The sequence below is a fragment of the Malaclemys terrapin genome, chromosome 6, assembly GCF_027887155.1.
Source record: "Malaclemys terrapin pileata isolate rMalTer1 chromosome 6, rMalTer1.hap1, whole genome shotgun sequence".
NCBI lineage: Eukaryota > Metazoa > Chordata > Testudines > Emydidae > Malaclemys > Malaclemys terrapin.
Window position 1 is genome coordinate 105,916,920 of NC_071510.1, and position 24,824 is coordinate 105,941,743.

The 24,824-nt window shown below is 37.8% G+C and overlaps 1 protein-coding gene across 3 annotated transcripts in view; it reads left to right on the top strand.

Annotated features, from left to right (window-relative positions):
- The window catches only part of TTC33 (tetratricopeptide repeat domain 33), a 109,016-nt gene that overhangs the window by 793 nt on the left and 83,399 nt on the right, over positions 1 to 24,824 (top strand). For all 3 annotated transcript variants that reach the window (XM_054031588.1, XM_054031587.1, XM_054031589.1), the window contains one exon: positions 349 to 581. In XM_054031588.1, the coding sequence (XP_053887563.1) occupies positions 358 to 581 (224 nt within the window). In that variant the 5' untranslated portion in view covers positions 349 to 357. The remainder of the gene's footprint in view (positions 1 to 348; positions 582 to 24,824) is intronic.

Below are 24,824 nucleotides of genomic sequence, written 5' to 3' on the forward strand. Positions count from 1 at the left end.
AGTCAATACACATCCTAGTTATCACAGGTTTTTTTGATGTATGATGCATGTTTGACCACCTCTTGTGCCCTCTGTCTGCCAGGACTACTTCAGCATTCTACTGCTTTCAGCTGCGTCAAACAACTGCTTCTCTTTTTAATAAACCAGACAGAGAAATATTTCCCATACAGTTTCAAAATTACACTGGTGTTGTGCAGTTACTAGACTGCCGGCCAATTCAATATTCATGTGATTGAATGGCAGTTTGATATGTTACTTTCTCTGTATCAAGATGAGCAAATTAATCTATGATGTTTTTTTCTCTCTATACACTTAGAAACCAAATTGTTAAAAAATGTTTTCATCTAGTTTTTTAGAATGGCTTCCTTTGGGTGGAAGAGGAAGATTGGGGAGAAGGTTTCGAAGGCCACTTCCCAACAATTTGAAGCTGAAGCTGCTGATGACAAAGGTCTAGTTGATAATGATGATGATGTTGACTGGCTCCATGCCACTAAGAGAAGAAAGGAGATTCTGTTGGAAGACTGCATGGAGAAAAGTAAACAGCTGAAAGATGAAGGTGCACGTTTGGCTGAAAATAGGAGGTACCAATATTATTTTAATCTTTATTAGGGTAACTTAACACTAAATACCATTTTATTTGTTTCTAACTGGTAGGAAGTATCCAATAGAGGCTTCTGGATTCACTTATGTTTAAAAGATAAATCCTACTAAACTACTTATACAGTCCAGTACTGAATCAATCAGTCATTACCATTTTTTCAGTTTAGTTGCCGAACCACAAAATCCAACATTTTTTGCTCATTTTGAAACAAAATTGAATTTTGTTATTTTTTCTCAATAAAAAACTGAAATTTTTTTGTTCAGGTCAAATAAAGCATTTGAACAGTGATTCAAAATGACATTTTGAAACAACTTTTTGAACTGTCACAGTTTGATTAAAAAAATGTTGTTTAAAATTTACACAGTTTTTGACTTTTTCAAAATGTTCCCGCCCCCTACCCCCCCCACATTTTTTATTTGGCCAAAACTATTCAATGAATTTGACTTGCAACTGCTTTTTTCTTCATGCTTACTAATGAACTGAAAAATTTCAGCCAGTTCTAGTCATTACCATTGACAACACTTTGGTGGCCTACATGAAATGAATTTACAGTCTTTCCTTTTTTTATTAGATATATGTTCATACTGCATAAACCAACACCATATGGTGTATGACTAGGTATCTTTGATGGTAGGGTAGTCTCAGAGATGAAAAGCTTACTGAATATGAAAACTGAACTACCTTCTTAGCCTAGGATACCTAGAACAAGCTTTTGATAACTTTGGAGGGGTGAGATAGAGACATTTCCACTGTCACTATCATACTGCATCCAGAAAAACAACCTTAAGATAGAGAATATATTTAGCCTATTCATAAAACAAGTTAATCTAATTATATACAGCCTTTGTGTCTCTTAGTTCTGTTCTTTTAGGCCTAAAGTATTGACATTCCCCAAAAATAACTAAAACCAGTTTTAAGTATGTTGTCAATATTTTTTAAGGTAGCAACATTTACTGCTTATGTAGATACTTATACCAGAAAGCACAAATTATACCACATACCAAGATGCATTGTTAATCACTTTGCAATCTTTCAGCATTGGAAGTACCACTTTATTTGTTTCACCTTTTTGATTTATACATTTGAAAGAGATTGTATTTTCAATCTTGACAATATGAAAACATTCCTATTCTATTGTAGTCTATAGGGTTTTATACCACACTCATCACCATAATATTCCTAAATACCTGCACTCCTGTAGCTGAGTATTTCACTTGATACCGACCCTGTGTGTGTGTGTGTGTATATATATATATATATATATTAGGTATAAGCTAGATTCTTTCTTTCTTGTATTTTGCTTTGGGATATTGGACATAATGAAGGAATTCTTAGCTCATTATGTATCTTGCTATCTTTTTGTATATTCTTACCTTATTTTTGTGTATTATGTAAAATGCAATAAAGCTTTTAAAAAACAACAAAGAATTTCTGGTATATACATGGGAAGGACACGGATATCATTAAGATTCATGTAAAAAAGCTTTAAATTCACTTAATTTTTTCTAACTAAATATTTTGTTAACATAAATTCCACCATCAATGTCTGTGGCCTTTATGGCTGTTACACACTATGGTAGTAAGATGCTGACAGGGCTTATAACTATATGGCAGTCCTCAGGTTTTAAAAAAAATTCAAAATATTTCATGTAGTTCAGAATCGAAAACCCTCAGTATGGACCTCTCTCAGTTTTTTCATTTCTGCATTGTATTGACTCGTGAGGGTCTGAAAGTGAGTAGGCAAACCTGGGGTAATCATCTTCAAGGAATGATTGTTTTTTCTGATGCAAAAGTGGCTCATTTTAACCATGGCTTAGATCTGTGCATTGTATATTATAATTTTGTTGTAAATATATACATGACAAGCAATCCAGTCCCTAGGGTCAGAAGGCCTAACAAATTTAAATTAAATTAAAATTTCTTGTAGGCATTGTGGCAGTGGTGTTTTTAGGAGTGACACAGCTTAGCACATAGTTTTGGGATGGCATTTCTTGCATGGGGGAAGCCTGGAGGAAGACAAAGTTGGAAGTGAAAGAAGGAAAGGGGGATATTGAGGCTGGTGTTATTGTTGGGGTGAAGGGGGTGAAGGAGGAAAGCAGAAGGAGACAAGAGCGAGAGAGGCTAGGAATGAATTATCTAAAGACTTGACAATGCAATTGACTTGTTAGGGAGTGGAGGGATTCAAAGGGTGTTTGTGTGTGTTGTGATTAAAGGAGTAGGTGAAGAAGATGATCTTTGGCAACAGCATTTTTGATGGACTCCAGGAGTGAAAGCTAAATAGGTGAAAGACAGAAGAGTAGGAGAGATTACAGGATTCAAGGTGGAATAAGATGCAAATGAGCAGTTTGGATTAAGAAGGAAAGAAAGAAAGGACAGATCTTTGAAATCTTGTGTAAGAATGTCAGGTTTGGTCACTGCTTAGAGGATTTTACTCGTTCTTTTTGCTGATACAAACTAACACGGCTACCACTCTGAAACCTGCTTAGAGGTGGTGGAAGAAGGGGGCGGGGGGCGAGCCAAAGCTGCACCCTCGAGGTAATAGAGAAGATGGTTATGTTATCAACACTAAGGGATGCAGTGGAGAAGATTTGAAAATAAAAAAAAAATCAGTTTTGACCATGTGATGCTTGTAATAATGCAGATCATCCAAGATGAAATATCAGTATAGGCTTGCTTACCCTCAAAAGTTACACTTAAATTGGAATAAATCAGGTTAGTTAAGCAAGTGCAACTTTCTCTGTGGGCACTTATAGGTCTATATGGCACAAGCAAAACAGATATATTAGTTTAAATCTGTTTTAGGAGTGTTCATATAGAAAGTTGCACTGGTTAAAGCAAATCAGTTTAGAATCACACCTTTGTGAAGCCAGTGCAATTTTGTGAGTAGATTAGGTGTAATGGAGAAATCCAGATTGGAATAAGTACTAAAGTCTTGTTTCTGTCTATCCATGATCCTTGAAGTTTGTGATATGGAGAGTTAATAGTAAAAGAAAGTTAGAGGAAAAATCGAATTTTAGATAAAAAGATAATTAACTTGTAAGTATTGCTGTGGATATGTTTTGGCTCTTTCCTGCTACTCTGCAACAGGAGTTGTGATGGCAACTTATCCAGTAGATGGAGCTAGAGACCTTTTTAACTTAGTATCAGGGGGTAGCCGTGTTAGTCTGTATCTACAAAAACAACAAGGAGTCTGGTGGCACCTTAAAGACTAACAGATTTATTTGGGCATAAGCTTTCGTGAGTAAAAAGCTCACTGCATCCGAAGAAGTGAGGTTTTTACTCACGAAAGCTTATGCCCAAATAAATCTGTTAGTCTTTAAGGTGCCACCAGACTCCTTGTTGTCTTTTTAACTTACATACCTTTGTAGAAGCCTTGCTTATTATCTTGAAGAATGGGGGGGGGGAAAGGGCAGCCAAATATTTTATTTTGTACAGACAGAAAAATTATTAATTTTTTAAAGGTTCTTACTCATTTGCATTTTATATTGTAGTTATGTAGATTTCATGTTTTTAAAAAGTTCAAAGTTTGTAAAACCCTCACATTTCTGCCAACATGTACCCCTTATTCCATTTTGTACTTCATAAAAAAAAAACAACCAACCCTCTCTCTAAAAGCCCAGCACATGCTGTGAAGCATTTCAAGAACACTTTTTTTCATTCAGAACAATCTAAAAGCTGGCCAAATGTCCTATATTTTTACTTTTGTTCAAAGAAGATAAATAGTTTGGTTTCTCTGTTTCTCACATGTTAATGTAATTTAGGTTGCCAAATTGATAGTTGTACTGTACTCATTCTCAAATTTTTCTTCTTGTGGCAGCAAACTCAGCCAGAGATGCCACAGAGTTGTGGGCAGAAGTAGGTAATTGCTAATCTTGTTTGCATACTGGTTGTACAGGACCGTTAGGAATTGCTCTGTTTACCATTTGTTAGTTATTGTGTTTTTTGATTACCGCATATACTCGTTCATAAGCCGAATATTTTTGGTAAAAGTGACACATCAAAGAGCGGGGGTTGGCTTATAAATGGATCTACACCAAAATTTGATGATTTTAAACTCTATGGAATCATTGAATTGAATATCTAATACAGAGATCGGCAACCTGCGGCCCGCCAGGGTAAGCACACTGGTGGGCTGGGCCGGTTTGTTTACCTGCCGCGTCCACAGGTTCGGCCGATGCCGGCTCCCACTGGCCACGGTTCACCGCTCCAAGCCAATGGGGGCGCAGAAAGCGGCGGCCCATGCATGCCTCGGCCTGTGAAACTTCTCAAAGCCCCCATTGGCCACTGGGAGTCACGATCGGCTGAACCTGCAAACGCGGCAGGTGCCAAAGGTTGCCAATCCCTGATCTAATACATTGTAGTTTTGTTTACCTGGAGCGTCTGCAGGCACTGGACTTCCCGCAGTTCCCAGCCAATGGGAACTGCGAATCGTGGCTACAGGGAGCTGAGGGGCTCCATGCCTGCAGACACTCCAAGTAAACAAAATGTCTCAACCCGCTAGAGGCTTACCCTGACGGGCCGGGAGCCAAAGTTTTCCAACCCCTGAAATATAGGTTCAGCTTATGAAAGGGTGATACAGTTTTTGCTATTTTTACCTATCCATTTTGCGGGGGTCAGCCTTTAAAGGAACGGGCTAATGAACTTGTATATTGGTACTCATTTCTCAACCTACTGGGAAATCTCACTTAATCCTCACTTAAGAAATTCGTTTTTTTCTTTTCTAGATATACGCCAGAGTCCCCGCAATATGTGTTTGGTACTAATATCTAGCATTACTACTTAAGAAATTAAGTGGGTTTGGTACTTTCTGTCTAGATGTTGTGAGATATCAAACAGTAGAGGAGGATAGGAATATCCATCACAAATTATTATGATTAAGACTAAGATTTAGTCAAGGATATTTTTAGTAAAAGTCATGGACAGGTCACGGGCAGTAAACAAAAATTCATAGCCTGTGACCTGTCCATGACTTGTACTATATACCCCTGACTAAATCTTGGTTGCTTTGGAGGGGGGGCAAAGGGGGTGCTGCAGGTGCTCTGGGGCAGAGGGCAACCCGGAGGCGCTGCTGGTGCTCGGGGTGGGGTGGGGGTCGGGGGAGGGAGCTGGGGGTATGGCCCAAGACGACCGCTGCTGCTTGTGGGGGGAGGCAGCCTCAGACTGCTGCTGCTCTGGGGGAGGAGAGGGCGAAGTGGCCTGAAACTGCCCCAGCAACAGCAGGTGCAGCTGCCTGAGCTGCTTGGGAGGCCCTGGGGTCAGTTACACCAGGCGCTACAGAAATCATGGAGGTCACGGAATCCATAACTTCCATGACCTCCGTGACAGACTCGCATCCTTAATTATGATAAAAGTATGTTTGCTGTGGTATTTGGCAGGATGAGGTACTATAAAAGAGGTTTATTAGAAAAGTGGGAAAGGTTTAATAAGTGAAGATACTTGTCTCCTCTTGAGTCAGCATACTCATATTTATTTATCTGTATGCACATACACTGTTCCTTCCTCCATAAAATTTTATAATGCTTGTATTCAAATAATTTAAGTGTGTGTGTTTTGGTTTAAATGTACAATCATTACTTGCTTAGTAATAATTTTTGGGAGCACGAAAATAATAATATTCCATCCTGACCACCTGTTTATTTACAATGTTTAGAAGTAGTTAAAATGACAGGACAAAGATCATGGGGTGGAAAGCTCCTTAATTTCTCAATCAGGGAAGTTGATGTTCCTTGCATAACGAGAATATAATAATGAAATGTTTTCCCAGAAGATCTAAAAGCCATTTCTGGGATGAAACATGGCAACTGTTTAATTAGGTTTAATTACATTACACAGTAGTCCAGGGCAAGAAATGAACAATATTGTATCTAGTGAAAACTGCAGATAAATGTAGATTGGCAGAATGTTATTGTCAATTTAGAATTTGACTAGGACACTAGGCTGGTATCACTCATACTCTTACAAAAATGTCCATGGGATATTGGTGGTCAGGACATCAGTTTGATCATTTAATCAGAAAGAAAGCATCTATGGAATATATTCACCATACCAAGGTATTTCAGAACTGACTTAAAGGGAAGAGTGGTGCCTACTCAGTCACCAGCCTCAGTCACTACTGCCTGCAGCAGCTGGATACACTTTGTCCATATCGGCTTAATTTGTGAGACGTGATGGGATCATTATGATTGCAGACACTGCTTTCCTCCTGGCAGATCTGATCCCATACTTAATAAATAAGCAGTTCTGCTTATTAGTTTATATATTTGTATATCATATAGTTACATAAAGTTGTAATATCATTTTAGCTTGTGTATAAGTATATTGTTTTAGGAGGCTTTTTGTCTTAATTTAAAAAAAAAACTTGAAAGGTCTGCATTTGTTGTTTCATATTCTGTTACAGAAAAAAAAATAGCAAATAAAGATTTATGTAATTTTACGTTAAATATAAAGACATGGGTTGGCAAACAACACTTGTGGGTGTTTCCGCGCTATGTCTCCTTCATGCAAATGCTGGTAGCTGGTTTGGAAACACCCCTGGTTTATATACAAATACTGGACAGGAGGAGTCAATAAGTTGTGTTGCATAGTCAATAATTCTTGTTAGGTGAGAAAAATATTCCGCAACAATGACACAGTCTATAGAAAAGATTTTTCTAGCCACGCTTCACAATGTGGATAGTTTTTACAATTAATAAAATTACTATAGTATATGATGCATAAAGCACAAAATCAATGTTGCAACAAATGTTTCCCAATTTGTTTAATATTTTGAACTAAAGTAATTACATGGCCACCAAAAGTATCCCACATATTAAAACATGACTGTGTAAACTGTAAATATTGTGATGGCCTTTGAACTTTGAAATTCAGATAGATAATGTCTTTGGAAGCCATTTAGAGATGGATTTGATAAACAATGCTATCCAGGTAATTCTTGGGTACAGTTACCTCAGGGAGAATAAAGACTTCTGTTTTAAAAAAACAAAACCAAACAAAAACAACAAAAACAGCACTTAGATTTTAATACACACTCCAAAGGGGGTGAATAGGTATGTGTGTGTTAATGGTTATATCCTCAGTGGGTGGTCTGGTTCTGGAGGGGCAAGAGAGTAAGGAGCCCTTGCTCAACCTCCTCTCTGTCTCTTTTGCTGCTGGGAGGCCTCATTAAAGTTGCACAGTTAAAAAAGTCAAGAAAATCAAATGTGAAGGTTCCTACCACAATATTAACTTGGCTATATTATACATGTGTTCTGTTTTCTATTAATATTTTCTTTGCTAAATGAATAGTGTATTAGTTTATGTTATCAAATGAATGCCACAGATTATGTAGGATGTGCAGTATGTGCAAATTATTATTGCTTTGGGAACTTTTTGCATTTCCTGACTTTGTTTTAACTATTCCACAAACATAGGTTTTCTTGCATTAAAATATTAAACAGAATAGGGAAAGTTGAATAGGGAAACATGGTGTTCTCATTTTAAGAAGTTTAGTTTGATTTTACATCCTTAGATTTTGCTTGAACTGCCATTCTTTTATTTGCCTATTCTTTTTAAACCAGCATCTTCATGATGAGTAAAAGCTCTCCACTGTTAACATTCTTTGCTGAGCTATGAGGAAATTATACTCATAATTCTCCTAACGAGGCATGGATAATACAGTAAGAACTCATTACTATTATTTGTAAGTGGAAAAGATTGGTGTAATGTTGTGGTCTCTTATTATCATCTGGGGTGCATATGTGATATTTTTAAGAGTGCCCATTTAGTACTTGACTCTTCCACAAGGAGCAGGGATGTCCAAATAAATTGCAATGAAAATGTCAATGGTAATTATCTTTGGTTAGTCTGCTTTATGTGAGTGGTCATAAAAAAGCACTGAAAAATTAAATAGATTTATCGCTGTTTGGAAGAACATCTGGTGATATCAATGCGGGCAGCATGATTTTAAGGCAGCATATTTGAGTTTTGTCTGTACATTTTTTTAGTGATTTAGCATGGTTGCCTTGTTTTAAACCACTCCATAATAAAACTGTCCTTGGTGTAAAGGTGTCTTCCACTGCAAATGTTTCATCACGTGTTTCCCCCCATAAGAGGCAGAATATGTGAATTGTAATTCACGCAGCAGATTTGGGTTCTGGAGTGATTGTGGGTTGGTCTTCCCAATGGATGGATCAGGTCAGCGGAACATTAGCTCACATTATTAATGCACTGTGAGATCATCAATTCTTTGTATGTGTGTACTCCCAATACCTGACTCAGCTATATCACTAAGCATCATGGACTTCAGTTTTGAAGGAAGTCTTAGCTGAAGACAGTGTTGACTATATATAGCTGGTTGGAAAGGGGCAAGCAGGAACATGGATATGTGTGGGGTTAGAACCTGAGGACCTGGTCTGGGGACTTATCTACAGAGAACTGAGGATTTAAAGATGGGATTGGAGGAAGTATAGGAAGGGGTGTGTGTACGCGCGCATGTGTGTGTGTAATACTAAAGGAATCAATGCTTTATTCTGAAAGACAAATGTTATGAAGCCCTTTAAAATGCGATCTTGGTAAAATAGACTACTTAACAAATCTAAACTGATTCTCCTAATAAAATAAAGAAAATAGTAACCGATCTGTTGAAAATATCTTCTTTTGTGTCAAGCTAAATAAACTGCATCAAACACTGATTCTATACAATTAATTTCTGTTGACAAAATAGTCTTTTCAAAGAATACTTTTTTGAAGACAAAATACTTTGGCTTTAACTTTTTTTAAAAGGGCCGGTGAAGTATGCCAAATTGACAATCCTGGAGACTGAAGTTTGTTGTGTATCCATAAAAAAAGAAAGCAAAGGCAGCAACAGTTCAAGTTCTCTGCCCTAGCAGTGCGCTCAGCCGTGACCTGGAGAAACCACCTCTAGGAGAGAGAGGATTGTTCAGAGCTTTGTTGTCTCTGCTGATATTGTTAACAGGCCTGCCAATTAGTGCCAAATGGTGGTGGCTGAGGATGGGCACTGGGATCACCAATACATTAAATTGTATACTAGCTCATTTCACATTACCCACTAAGTATCTGTGAGGTGGTAACAACTTCCAGTTCTTAACTGACTGGGTAAGATTTGAATTGGTGACTTTGTATCCTATTGTCAAAGAATTTTTAACTAAAACTTTATCATATGTTAAAAGTTTTCACTTTAGTACTTTCTTCTTAATAATACATTACTTTTTCTTCTTTGCTGTGTGTTCTAGATCATGATCTTTCAGGATAAATATAAAATAGCTTATGTTAAACTCTTGCTTCATTGATGAGCATAGACATGCATCCTATCTAAGAGGTTTAGGTGCTTTTCTTTTCTTAATGAAGGGTGGTTATAATTCTAAGCACCAACATTACAAGTGGTTTCACAAGGCTAGAGCTTTATTGACTTCACTAGGGCTCCATGCAGACTCTGGGCATGTCTGTGCTGCCCTGCAGTTGGACTGGTCTGAGCAGTGTGCGCCAAAGTGCTGCATTGTAACTCCCCCGTGTGGGTGCTGCTGGTGTGAACTAAAACATTCCTAGTTGTTTGCATTAATATAGTCCTCCTCAAACAGGACTGCATTAGTGTGAAGTTGGAGCCTTTTAGTTCATGCCTGCAGCGTCCACATGAGGAATTACAGTACAGCACTTGGATGCTCACTTCTTACACCCCTGTAGTTCGAATTGCCAGGGCAGCGTAGATGTGCCCTGTGAGAGCTGTCTGCATGGATTCACTCAGAGGATTAGCGCCTTAGTCACTATGATTCATTGGTAAAGTGGTAACTTTTGGGGAGATGGGGAAAGACTTTACCTTTCATACTGATCTAAATTTTGTTTGATCTTATTTAGCTGATGAGTAGTCCAGTTGTCAGTTTGTTTAGAGACGAAACAGTCCTCTACGAGGTACAAGGGGTGAAATAGCCAGAATAAAGAACGTAGATAGGTCTAACATGACTGAAAAATGCAGACTATTTTTGTGCAATACAGGATTACACAACTGAACATGTTTACACATGGAGAAATATATTGTTGGACCACATTTCTGAGGTTATGTTTCTTATGTTCAGAATATTTTCCTGATCGTTTGGCAAAAAGTCATTTTGTAACTTTGTTTACTGGTCAGAACTTACAGTGTGTTCAGGAGACATTTTAATCTTACTGAATTTTTTAAACTCCGTAATAAGTACAGAAAGTGTTTTTATAGTGTTTAACATCCTCGCATCAATTGGTACCTGTAACATTATCATTTTAGTCTACAAGTTAATTATTATTGCCAGTTTTATTACTGTGACGGGTTGGATCACAGAAACCCCCTTGGGAGCTGCCACCCGATGTGCAAAGACTACCCCTGCTTCTGTTTTTCCTGCCAGCTCAGGACTCCAGCACCCTGTCTTGCTGAGCCAGACACTCCCGTCTGGCTCCAGACACAGACCCAGGGTCTGAATCACTTGTCCCAAAGCTGCAAGTTTACCTGAAAACAGCTCGCAGTAGCGTGCTTGTCTTTAGCACTCAGATGCCCAACTCCCAATGGGGTCTAAACCCAGATAAATCCGTTTTACCCTGCATAAAGTTTATGCAGGGCAAATTCATAAATTGTTCGCCCTCTATAACACTGATAGAGAGATATGCACAGTTGTTTGCTCCCCCAGGTATTAATACATACTCTGAGTGAATTACTAAATAGAAAGTGATTTTATTAAATACAGACAGTAGGATTTAAGTGGTTCAAAGTAGTAACAGACAGAACAAAGTAAGTCACAAGCAAAATAAAATAAAATGCGCAAATCTATGCCTAATCAAACTGAAGACAGATAATCTCACCCCCAGAGATGCTTCAGTAAGTTTTTCTCAGACTGGACACCTTCCAGGCCTGGGCACAATTCTTTCCCCTGGTGCAGCTCTTGTTGCAGCTCAGGTGGTAGCTAGGGGATTCTTCATGATGGCTTCTCTCCCTCTCTCTTCTCTTCCCCCCTTTATATATCTTTTGCATAAGGCGGGAACTCTTTGTCTCTCTGGGTTTCCACCGCCCCTCACTGGAAAAGCACCAGGTTAAAGATGGATTCCAGTTCAGGTGACATGATCACATGTCACTGCAAGACTTCATTACTCACTTGCCAGCACACACATATACAGGAAGACTCACAGGTAAATACAGCCATCTGCAGACAATGGGAGTCATCAAGATTCCAAACCATCATTAATGGTCCACACTTTACACAATTACAATAGGCCCTCAGAGTTACATTTTATATTTTTAGTTTTAGATACAAGAGTGGTACATTTATACAAATCAGATGATCATACTCAGTAGATTATAAGCTTTGTAATGATACCTTACAAGAGACCTTTTGCATGAAGCATATCCCAGTTACGTTACATTCACTTATTACCGTATTTTCTCTAAAACCAGCTCAGTTACATTATATTGACTTATTATTAAGTTTTTATAAAACCATATAGACTGCACAACGTCACACCCTCCTCCTGAACTTACTGCCAGAGACTTGGACACTGACCATGGCGGAGGCAGTATACCTAAAATTCATTTTTGGGCTCCCCTATGGGGCAGACACTCCTGTGTCCCCCAAAAGGGAAAGAGACCCTGACCCAACTGTAGGCTCACAGCTTCCAGCTATGAGGGACCTTTTGCTGGCCAGCAAAACCCCCCCCCTTTCACTCAGGTTGGGTTTCCTTCCAGCTAGAGTCCTTGGGGTTTGTTCCCACCGCAGCAGTCACCAGGACCCCAACTTCCAGCTCCAGGATACATGTCTCTGTGCACCTCTTCCACTCCATTACAGCCAGGTCATGCTTCTGGGTCTTAATTGCTTTGTCTCTTAAGTCCAGGCTGGTGGGCAGCCTTTTCTTTTTCCAGGTCAGGGTTTCCCCAGGCAAATTGTACATCAATTTCCATTTATCTTCCCTTGAGACCATCACTTGATGAGCTGGGATACCACGGAGAACACCCTCCTGCCAGAACAGGCACCCCTCCACTCCTGTCTTGCTAAATTAGACACCCCAGTCAGCTTCAGCACAGACAGAGGTTGGGCCACACCCATCTGCAGTTTACTGAAACTGAGATGCACTCAGCTCAGGGGCTTCTTAGTTAACAGAGACATTCCCAGCGCCCATTGTTCAGTCTTTCTGGGCAATTTGCAACTTGTGTAGTTTTAACTTCTTTTGATCTTAATTCTTACTTATTTTGCTTCCTTTTCTGTCCCTACTTCCCTTTCCCGAAATAAGCAAACAGAAAATAACAAACCAGTAACCACTTTGTCTGTTTTCCAGCCACCACACTTAAAACTCACTTAAAATCACTACCAGTATCTCAAAGCAATCAGCTGTGCACAGACCCTGCTCGACTACGCCACTGTGACGGGTTGGATCACAGAAACCCCCTTGGGAGCTGCCACCCGATGTGCAAAGACTACCCCTGCTTCTGTTTTTCCTGCCAGCTCAGGACTCCAGCACCCTGTCTTGCTGAGCCAGACACTCCCGTCTGGCTCCAGACACAGACCCAGGGTCTGAATCACTTGTCCCAAAGCTGCAAGTTTACCTGAAAACAGCTCGCAGTAGCGTGCTTGTCTTTAGCACTCAGATGCCCAACTCCCAATGGGGTCTAAACCCAGATAAATCCGTTTTACCCTGCATAAAGTTTATGCAGGGCAAATTCATAAATTGTTCGCCCTCTATAACACTGATAGAGAGATATGCACAGTTGTTTGCTCCCCCAGGTATTAATACATACTCTGAGTGAATTACTAAATAGAAAGTGATTTTATTAAATACAGACAGTAGGATTTAAGTGGTTCAAAGTAGTAACAGACAGAACAAAGTAAGTCACAAGCAAAATAAAATAAAATGCGCAAATCTATGCCTAATCAAACTGAAGACAGATAATCTCACCCCCAGAGATGCTTCAGTAAGTTTTTCTCAGACTGGACACCTTCCAGGCCTGGGCACAATTCTTTCCCCTGGTGCAGCTCTTGTTGCAGCTCAGGTGGTAGCTAGGGGATTCTTCATGATGGCTTCTCTCCCTCTCTCTTCTCTTCTCCCCTTTATATATCTTTTGCATAAGGCGGGAACTCTTTGTCTCTCTGGGTTTCCACCGCCCCTCACTGGAAAAGCACCAGGTTAAAGATGGATTCCAGTTCAGGTGACATGATCACATGTCACTGCAAGACTTCATTACTCACTTGCCAGCACACACATATACAGGAAGACTCACAGGTAAATACAGCCATCTGCAGACAATGGGAGTCATCAAGATTCCAAACCATCATTAATGGTCCACACTTTACACAATTACAATAGGCCCTCAGCGTTACATTTTATATTTTTAGTTTTAGATACAAGAGTGGTACATTTATACAAATCAGATGATCATACTCAGTAGATTATAAGCTTTGTAATGATACCTTACAAGAGACCTTTTGCATGAAGCATATCCCAGTTACGTTACACTTATTCACTTATTACCGTATTTTCTCTAAAACCAGCTCAGTTACATTATATTGACTTATTATTAAGTTTTTATAAAACCATATAGACTGCACAACGTCACAATAGTGTTTAACATCCTCGCATCAATTGGTACCTGTAACATTATCATTTTAGTCTACAAGTTAATTATTATTGCCAGTTTTATTATTTCTCTCTCATGTGGTGAAAGTGCTGTTGCTTCCTGGTGATTCCTCCAGCTGGCTTATGTAATTGAAAAGGAAGCTCGTGTATAACACTGGCCTCAAATGGTTGCTTCTATATACATTTGTTCTGTTTATCTTTGACTTGGTTCCTTTCCTCTGATGATTCTAGCAAATACTATTTTCTGACAGCTCATCATTCTACTGTCAGAAGGGGAGTTCAGTTTTTAAGTGATTTTAGTGATGTTCTGATTTCATTTGTAGATGTTTCCATGTTTATGTGTAGAAGGAATTACAAATGTTATGAAAACTCTTTATGTGGATTTTGGCTTTTTAAATAATATCCTTTGCTTTAGAACTTGTTACTGTCATTTGACAATAGAGAACTGTAGGATTATAGCATCAATACCTTATTTGGACCCTGTGTATGTTTTTGTATATATGTTTGTTACTAGGTATGCATAAATACTGAAGGGAAAGAAGGTACTCAAAGAACAGCTGCAAACAATGAGTTTTTTACTAAGTGAATACACACCATATTCAATAACTAATTTCTAAATTCCTATTTGAAGAGGGAGTCAGAGCTCTGCCTTGCCTCTCAATGCTGTCAAGGTATGAGGCACCATTTCTTCTGTGGAGGTAAAATCATCCAAATACTTGGATAATCATTACGGCCTTTATTGGTGGAGAAGTTTTCATGTTTCCTTAATCAGTCTGCTCTGATTGGGTCCCTGGTTTGATGCATAACTGAAGTAATTTTTGTTTTAAAAGCTACTCATCTCCTGGAAATATATGTCAAGTTACATACAAAGTGATACGTTAGTATGTGTAGATAATATTAATTGAGTGGAATAAATACTTTTAAAAAATAGCAGTTCCTCTCAGATGAGAGTTCCATGAAAGTTTCCATGTGAATCTAATCCTCCAAATTCAAGTATTCTATATAGAAGAACTAGGGTGACCAGACAGCAAGTGTGAAACATCAGGATGGGGTGGGGGGTAATAGGAGCCTATATAAGAAGGAAACCCAAAAATCGGGACTGTCCCTATAAAATCAGGACATCTGGTCATCCTAAGAGGAACTATGTTTCATGCATTTTATTCTGCTGTCCTCTTAATACATGCTATATTTGAAATTAGTGAATGTCAGTTAGTAGATTTTTATATTTCCTGTTTGATTTTACCTTTGGTTTCCACATTCAATATTTGCTTTTTGGTAATCAATGGAAAAAGAATTAATAATACTCAAATTCCCCCAATACAAGCCTTATCCATTTTATTCCTATCAGTTTTAGCAAAGGACATAGAATTTCTGTTCGTGTCCAAGTAGAATTTGTGGATTTGATCCCAAAAGTTATATTAATGATATACTTCCATGTACAATGATCAATTTGATGGTGACTTTGCTATATCTTATTAGAGATTGTAGGAGAGTAGTTGAATCTGTGGGTGATAAAAATGCTCCATCTGGATATATCTGTTGCACGCTGAAGATTTCTGTAACATATACACCTCTACCCCAATATAATGCTGTCCTTGGGAGCCAAAAAAATCTTACTGCATTATAGGTGAAATCGCGTTATATCGAACTTGCTTTGATCCGCCAGAGTGCGCAGCCCCGGCCCCCCGGAGCGCTGCTTTACCATGTTATATCTGAATTCATGTTATATCGGGTCGCGTTATATCGGGGAAGAGGTGTACAAAGATTTTGAGTAATCATATGAAATCACTCCATCCAAATCTCAGTTTCATGCTTGAGGAGCATATAACATTTTTCTGTGATTGATATTTGAAGACATGAAAAGCAATTCCATAATGCTTTCATAATAAAGTCTCTGATGTGCATATAAATACTGAATTATAAGGTTTATTAACCAGGCATTTTTGATGAAATAGTATAAAGAACACTTTTTATTTTGTAAAATTATTGTGTGAAGCATAGGTGGTGGTAGGGACAAAAAGTAATAAAATATTCCTAATGAGAGACACATTTGGATACTGGCATATATGGCATTTATTGATTTATGTGCATGTGAGATCTGTAAGTTCAAAGAATAGTTTCTCAGGGTAGCTGATGGGCATTTAAAACTGAGTTTTGATAGATCATTGGCGAATGTACTGTAGAGGACAGTACTATATTATCCGAGAGATGGATTCTGTGACCAAACATGTCTTTTCTGTCTCTAATTTCTGTGATTGTTCTTGAAAAAATGGACTCATCCTGAGGGTCCAACCTTTTGCTGGGCAATAAATCAGAAATTTGGCTGGAGAGAGAACACACTGTAGATATGTTTAAAAATGCTACTGGTTACCATGGTAGATATGTGAAAGGACTACTGGGAAACAAATTGAAAATGTGCAGGACAGAGGGATGTGTGATTATTGTTTGCTAGTCTTTTAAGAACAAAAAGGATACGAAAACTGAAAATAATGGAAGCTGGAACGAACCATCAATCTGCTTAGGGGAGCTGAGGTAAGCTAATGTTCTATACAGAAGGAGTAGGAGTTAGGAGTGATTCTCTCCTGACTAAGATGCAGAATGATGTCAAAATACCAGAGTGCTAGTGAGATGAGCTGACTAGAGGCCTTGGGCACTGGGATGAGTACACATATTGAAAGAAATAATGCCTGTGTTAAGTGAGGTCCAGAATAGTGAGTGTTATTTACTCAGGGGTTACTGAGAAACAGTTCTCAGGTGCTTTTTGAAGTTGAGCATCCTTTTGTGGCAATCCAACAGCATGTGCTAAATTAAATTTAAACCCAAAGGTTAGCCTGTTATCTTTCAAAAGCTCTCTCTCTCGTCTCTTTAACAGATCAAATGAGAGTAAATATACAAAAATGGTATTTTAACTCTGCATTTCAAGTATGTTTTGTAATGTTATAGATGAAGCTAGCCCAGTGGAACCTGAGGTTAAAATTTTAATGAAAATAGCTATAATTTCAGATAACTAACAAACCCCTATGAATGTCAAGGTTGTGAACCCAAAGGCTCCATGTTAATGTATATGGATAGGGAGCAGCTTGTTCACTTCTTATTTGTGTGGCTCTGTCTGCTTAGATCAGCAGAAAAAATATTTAGAAAAATACTGTATTTGTGTTTTAGCTCAGTATGTTAATTCAGTAATCGAGCACAAACGTGTATCATTCCTTTTATTTTCATTTTCCCTATTTAATAATGTCCTTTCTGGAAGAGGCTGAAGCCAGCTTCAGGATGTTTTTTTCAAGGGCACTATTGAAAACTTTGAGATAAAATGACAGAAACCTTCCCGTTGCTGGCAACCTTGCAACCGCTTCAGGAGCAAGCAAAGGTTTTAGGAATAGCAGGAATGTTTAGTAAGTGATTTACTCGTATCTCAGTTTTCATCAATAGTATATTTTTCCTTCTTGTTACTCCAAATGACTTGACTTTGTTGAACGTGTTTTTTTTTTTAACACACTAAGAGAGCAAGTTCTCAAGGGAACCAGCAGTTGTACAGGTTTTATTCCCAGATGTGATTTTAATTTTGCCTTCCCCTTCTTATCTCTCTTTTTCAGTATAAAACATTGTGATTAATGCTTCTCAGAAAAGTTTCTTAAAACAGTCATAAGCATTAGACAAGAGAAAAAAGGAAGTAATCAAAAGAAATACAATTTGTTTAACAGTAGAGAAGACAATAGAATCCTTCTTAGAACATGTAATTCTATTTACTGCTCAAAATGTAACTCATTTACCACATCTTGCTTATTACAGAATAAGGGCTGAAGTGAAGAACATGCCCACTGGGAATTAATTTGGACAACCTTTCTGAAGTGTGTTGTTCAGGGTTTCAGTCAAGATCTGTGTAGTTCTATTTGGCAGCAATCTCTTTCAGTAGATTGTATGAATTTTAAAAGGTTAGATAGTATTCAGCAGGAGGAAGCATTGTAATCTAGGAGTTAAAGTGGGAAGTGGGAGGGCTGAGAATTCAGACATGTTGGTTCTATTTCCAACTGACTTGTACTTTGAACTTGCTCAAACCATGCATCGTCTCTGTGCCTCAGTTTTCCCATGTGTAAAATGGGGGCAATCCTAACTTTATAATGTGCTTTGATATCTTCTGATGGAAGGTAACTGTGTAAGTGCAAAGTGTGATTTATTACTGTTATTTGATTGCTGTTGTCCCTATCCTTTTACATTTATGCCATTCTGATCACTTTTCTAGGAACAATGTTTTAAAAAGTTTACTGGATCTGAAAATGTTTGTGCTGGTTTGCCAATATTTCAAGTCCTGGTGGGCTATAGATATAAGACATTAACTTAATGTTTTTGTAACTATCTGTTTATTCCCCTGTTTCAGTTCAGATGTATTTTTAATAGTCCAGTTTCACTATTAATATAGGAAATTAATACCTTATGCCATTTGAAAGCAGTGTTCTCATTCTTTAGCTGTATTAAACATTGATTTCTTGACAAGATGGTAAAAAGGATAACATGCTTTGGTGGTCCATTATTTCTAGGGCTGTCAAGTGATTACAAAAATTAATCACAATTAATTGTGCAATTACAAAAATTAATCACAATTAATCATGCAATTAAAAAAATTAATTGCACTTAATCGTGCTGACAAACAATAATAGAATACAATTTATTTAAATATTTTTTGGATGTTTTCTACATTTTCAAATATATTGATTTCAATTACAACACAGAATACAAAGTGAACAGGGCTCACTTTATATTTATTTTTGATTACAAATAAATGCACTGTAAAAAAAAAATATTTTTCAGTTCACCTAATACAAGTACTGTAGTGCAATCTCTTTATCATGAATGTTGAACTTACAAATGAGGAATTATGTACAAAAAATAATTGCTTTCAAAAATAAAACAATGTAAAACTTTAGAGCCTACAAGCCCACTCAGTCCTACTTCTTGTTCAGCCAATCGCCCAGGCAAACAAGTTTGTTTACATTTACAGAAGATAATGTTGCCCGTTTCAAGTTTACCATGTCACCTGAAAGTGAGAACAGGTGTTTGCATGGCGCTGTTATAGCTAGCATTGCAAGATATTTACATGCCAGATGCACTAAAGATTCATATGTCCCTTCATGCTTCAACCACCATTCCAGAGGTCATGCATGCATGCTGATGACGGGTTTTGCTTGATAACAGTCCAAAGCAGTATGGACCAATGCATGTTCATTTTTATCATCCGAGTCAGATGCCACCTGCAGAAGGTTGGTTTTCTTTTTTTGTGGTCCAGGTACTGTGGTTGCCGCATCGGAGTGTTGCTCTTGTAAGAATTCTGAAAGCATGCTCCACACCTCATCCCTCTCAGATTTTGGAAAGCACGTCAGATTCTTAAAAGTTGGGTCGAGTGCTGTAACTATCTTTAGAAATCTCACATTGTTACCTGTTTTGCGTTTTGTCAAATCTGTAGTGAAAGCGTTCTTAAAATGAACAACATGTGCTGGGTCATCATCCGAGATGGCTATAACATGAAATATATGGCAGAATGTGGGTAAAATAGACCAGGAGACATACCATTATCCCCCAAGGAGTTGAGTCCCAAATTTAATTAATGCATTATTTTTTTTTTAATGAGCATCATCAGCATGGAAGCATGAAGGGGCATATGAATGTTTAGCATATCTGGAGCATAAATATCTTGCAATGCCGGCTACAAAAGTGCCATGCAAATGCCTGTTCTCACTTTCAGGAGACATTGTAATAAGAAGCGGCCAGCATTATCTCGTGTAAATGTAAACAAATTGTTTGTCTTAGCGATTGGGTGAACAAAAAGTAGGACTGGGTGGACTTGTAGGCTCTAAAGTTGTACATTGTTTTGTTTTTTGAGTGTAGTTATGTAACAAAAAAAATCTACATTTGTAAGTTGCACTTTCACAATGAAGAGATTGCACTACAATACTTGGATGAGGTGAATTGAAAAATGCTATTTATTTATCATTTTCACAATGCAAATATTTATAATCAATAATAAATATAAAGTGAGCACTGTACACTTTGTATTCTGTGTTGTAGCTGAAATCGATAGGTTTGAAAATGTAGAAAAACATCCCAAAGTATTTAATGCATTTCAATTGGTATTCTGTTGTTTAACAGTATGGTTAAAACTGGTGAATCGCGATTAATTTTTTCAATCACGCTTAATTTTTTTGAGTTAATTACATGAGTTAACTGTGATTAATTAACAGCCCTAATTATTTCATGATCTGCAAGGGTTAGAAACATGCAACTACTGGAAACCTTTCCAATACTAGGTATTCAGGTCTTTTGTAAATCTGGAACTCCCTCAGTTTAGCAGCGTTTTTCGGCATTGATCCAAAACAGTTAAAAGTCCCAGGTAATTTTAATTCTTTGATGTAAAAGTCATCGAAGTTTAGAACCCCTTGAGATAGCCTAGGCTTGTGAGGAAACCAAACTTTTTTTTAAATATGTGTTTAAAGGAATTAAAATGTAATGTCATTGTAATTATTGGTAAGAAATGGGGAATTTTACTTACCCATTTCCCCCTCTTTAATTAAAATATGGTATGTGTGTGTTTGTGTAGGTATCTTAATTTTTTAAACATATTGAGTGAGTTTCTGTGCTAAACTTGTATACAAGTTGTATACAAGAGATACAGTGTGGAACTTACATCCCAGGGTGGGTTACGGTAGCTTTAAGCCACCTTTGTGCCAACCTGATCATGCACTGCTCTGAGGGCTGGAGAGGTCCATGGTGTAACCTACCGCATCCTTCTCCTACCACACTCTTCCCACCCCCAGCATGCCTCCTAGCCTGGTGATTGCAAGGGGGTCCTTGGAAGAAAAGTCCTTGGAAGGCAGGGAAATCGTCACTCAGTTGGAACTGAGACTTTTAGTGCCTGTTTACACCATGTTAGTCCTTTACCTAACATAGAGCAGTTGGAGTGGGGTAGATTTTACACTAAATTTAAAATCAAATTAGAAGCTGTTTTGTCACAAAGTTTTATCACAGAAAAGTAATTTGTTAGACCTAGGAAATTTTTGCAGTTGTTTGAATTTATATTTATAAAGGTAATAGAACGTTTATGTCCGTCCACTGTTCCACTCTCCAAATACAATTTAACAAACAATTCAGCCACATAAGGAAGTAACTTGACTCAAAGGAAAGTATTCAGTTTTCCTTTAAACATCATCTCCGTTGCTGGGCCCCTCCCCATTCTGTTTTAAATGTACATTCAGGGAAATTTATAGAAAGTGAGGGCAGGCCAAGTATATTTAGTGAACTATGATGTGTGTGGACTGGACTTACAGTGCCTGGTACATTTGGTAACAGTGAAGCAGTTAATACTACATTAGTAACATCCTTATGAGCTGAGTTCTGTAAATCCCTAGTTAGACTTCTTGTGGATCTTATTCATAATAGTTTATCCTTTCTAAGGCTTGGTCTAAGCACAGATTTGCACCGGTTTAACTTCTTCCTTACGTTAATCCCATCAAATGGGGTCTGCTCTGCGGGTCATCTCCCTCCAAAGTGCTCTGTTCAGTACCATATTCTCTATCACACTACATGCTAACGTATCTTTATGACATCCCACCACTACTTCTTGAATCAGCCTCTCTGTTTTTTTCCTTCAGCCTTGATCTGTTGGTCTCTCTTACACACATAGTTGTCAGGAATGCACTTTACATGATCAAACCATCTGAGCCTGCACTCCTTCATTTTTTTGTGTAGGGTTGTTACTTTGAGTGTGTCTCTAATATTTACATTCCTCATGCTTACACCACTCATCCATCTCAACATTTGCATTTTTTGTGGAACAGATCATTTGCTCATGTTTCTTCTTTGTTGCCTAACAGTGCCATATATTAAAACTGGACAGACCAGTGTTTTATAGAGTTTTCTTTTTGATCTTACAGTTACGTAAGAACATAAGAATGGCCATACTGGGTCAGACCAAAGGTCCATCCAGCCCAGTATCCTGTTTTCCGATAGTGGCCAGTGCCAGGTGCCCCAGAGGGAATAAACAGAACAGGTAATCATCAAATGATCCATCCTCTGTCGCCCATTCCCAGCGTTGGCAAAAAGAGGCTAGGGACACCATCCCTACCCATCCTGGCTAATAGACATTGAGGGACCTATCCTCCATGAACTTATCTAGTTCTTTTTTGAACCCTTTATAGTCTTGGCCTTCACAACATCCTCTGGCAAAGAGTTCCACAGACTAACTGGGCATTGTGTGAAAAAATACTTCCTTTTGTTTATTTTAAACCTGCTGCCTATTAATTTCGTTTGGTGACCCATAGTTCTTGTTTTATGAGAAGAAGTAAATAACACTTCCTCATTTACTTTCTCCACACCAGTCATGATTTTGTAGGCCTCAATCTTATCCCCCCTTAGTTGTCTCTTTTCCAAGCTGAAAAGTCCTAGTCTTACTAATCTCTCCTCATACGGAAGCAGTTTCATGCCCCTAATCATTTTTGTTGCTCTTTTCTGAATTGTTTCCAATTCCAGTATATCATTTTTGAGATAGGGCTACCACATCTGCACACAGTACTCAAGATGTGGGTGTACCATGGATTTATATAGAGGCAATATGATATTTTCTGTCTTATTATCTATCCCTTTCTTAATGATTCCCATCATTCTGTTAGCTTTTTTGCCTGCTGCTGCACATTGAATGGATGTTTTCAGAGAACTAACCACAATGACTCCAAGATCTCTTTCTTGAGTGGTAACAGCTAATTTAGACCCCGTCATTTTATTTATACATTTTATATGTATAGTTGGGATTATGTTATGTTCATATAACATACTACACCACTTATCCCTCTCCATGTGAGCCAGGCATGCATTATCCGAGCTCTAATTTTATCCTCCATTTCCCTGGAATCTGGAACCCGGGTACTTGAAACATTACCTTTTTAGTGTTGTCTGCCCAACTAGTTTCAAGGATGAGTATTTGAAATTCAATGAAATTTCATGCCATATAATCTGTTTTCCCACTGCTTATTTTGAGCCCATGTCTTTCCAACACATCTCTCCACCAATTTAACTAAAAGATGTGACTTTAAATCGTAATGCAAAACTATGGGTGGGTACTCTTTATGTGGTTTAAATCTGACTTACGTTGGTATAGCTTGCATTGATAAAGTCAAACATGTAAGCTAAAATGGTATAAACATTTTTAAACTGATATAATTGTGTTCAGACATGTTCAGAGACATACAACTGTACGTAACTAAGGCACCTACCTTTACAGGTGAAGGCATACAAAAAGAGTCACAACTTAGTAATAATTCCAAAATAGTTTTATATTCTATATGTGACATATTCAGAATATATGAGAGTGTGATGTGTGTTAGAGTTTCCATCAATGCTCATTTTGGATGAGTTGCTTAATTACTGGCTTTGCCACTCATAAGTATTACATCTATCTAAAGCTCAAGGTGATGGAACTTTTTTGTCAGATCACCCTATTATGTATTCCTATTAGTGTGTTAAATAAATAACTTTTTAAGGCAGGAACAGTGTCTTTCTGTATGGTCAAACTATGTATAGAAAATTGGGGCTCTACCAGAATGCAAACAATATGGGACCATATGTAAAAATTATAGATATAATTTTACGTGCATACTGTATATGCTCTGTGTATATAAAATACAGTTCTTTGACAGTCTTATGATTTCTGTTTTGTTTGTATGAGCTCAGATTTGAAAACAGAAGCGATCCTAGACATTCTGTTATTTTTGAGAACTGAAGTTTTGGTGTTAGTTTGTGGAGAATCCAATTCAAAATGGTCATTTTCCAGGTCTGCCATTCTCAGTTAGTGGATACTGGATATGTTTATATGCCAAACTGGCCCTGGCAACTAATTGACAGTATTTAGACAGCATTGTTTGTTTTGTCTTTGACCTGCTAACCAGTAATATAAACTGCATGTTGTAGAACATTGTTTAAATTGTTTGTCTTCTGTAAAATTTAATAAACCACATGTTAGACACAGTATGTTTCATGGTTGTTGATCACTTAATCAGATCCTTTGGATAAGAGCTGTTAGCTTTGAATAGTATCAGAGGGGTAGCCGTGTTAGTCTGAATCTGTAAAAAAGCAACAGATGGGTGCCACAGGACCCTCTGTTGCTTTTTAGCTTTGAATAGTGGTTCATGTTAATTTAGCTTCACAGTCACATTTTACAGTTAAAAATGGAGATGTATTGAATGTGTCAGACAAAAGACATCTGAAGAAGTGAGGTTTTTACCCACGAAAGCTTATGCCCAAATAAATCTGTTAGTCTTTAAGGTGCCACCAGACTCCTTGTTGTTTTAGACAAAATACAGTTTCTAATAGGAATTCTGCAGCCCTGCTTTCTCTTTAGCTAGTTTCTCCTACTAGAAAATGTCAGTGATTTTGGAGCGTTGTCATCTTGATGCTTTAAGAATGCATCTTGCATTTCTTGTCCATTAACCTTTGTATTAGTGGTGAGTTCACCTTCAGTGAGTTTGGCTGTTGACCAGGGTAGTGCTGGGTGTTGCTTTTTCTTTCTTCCAGGCTGTCCATTGTTAATGAATAAAACAGTTACATTAGTCAACAGGGAGATTCTCATTGTACTTATTTAGAACAAAAGGATGGTTATGGT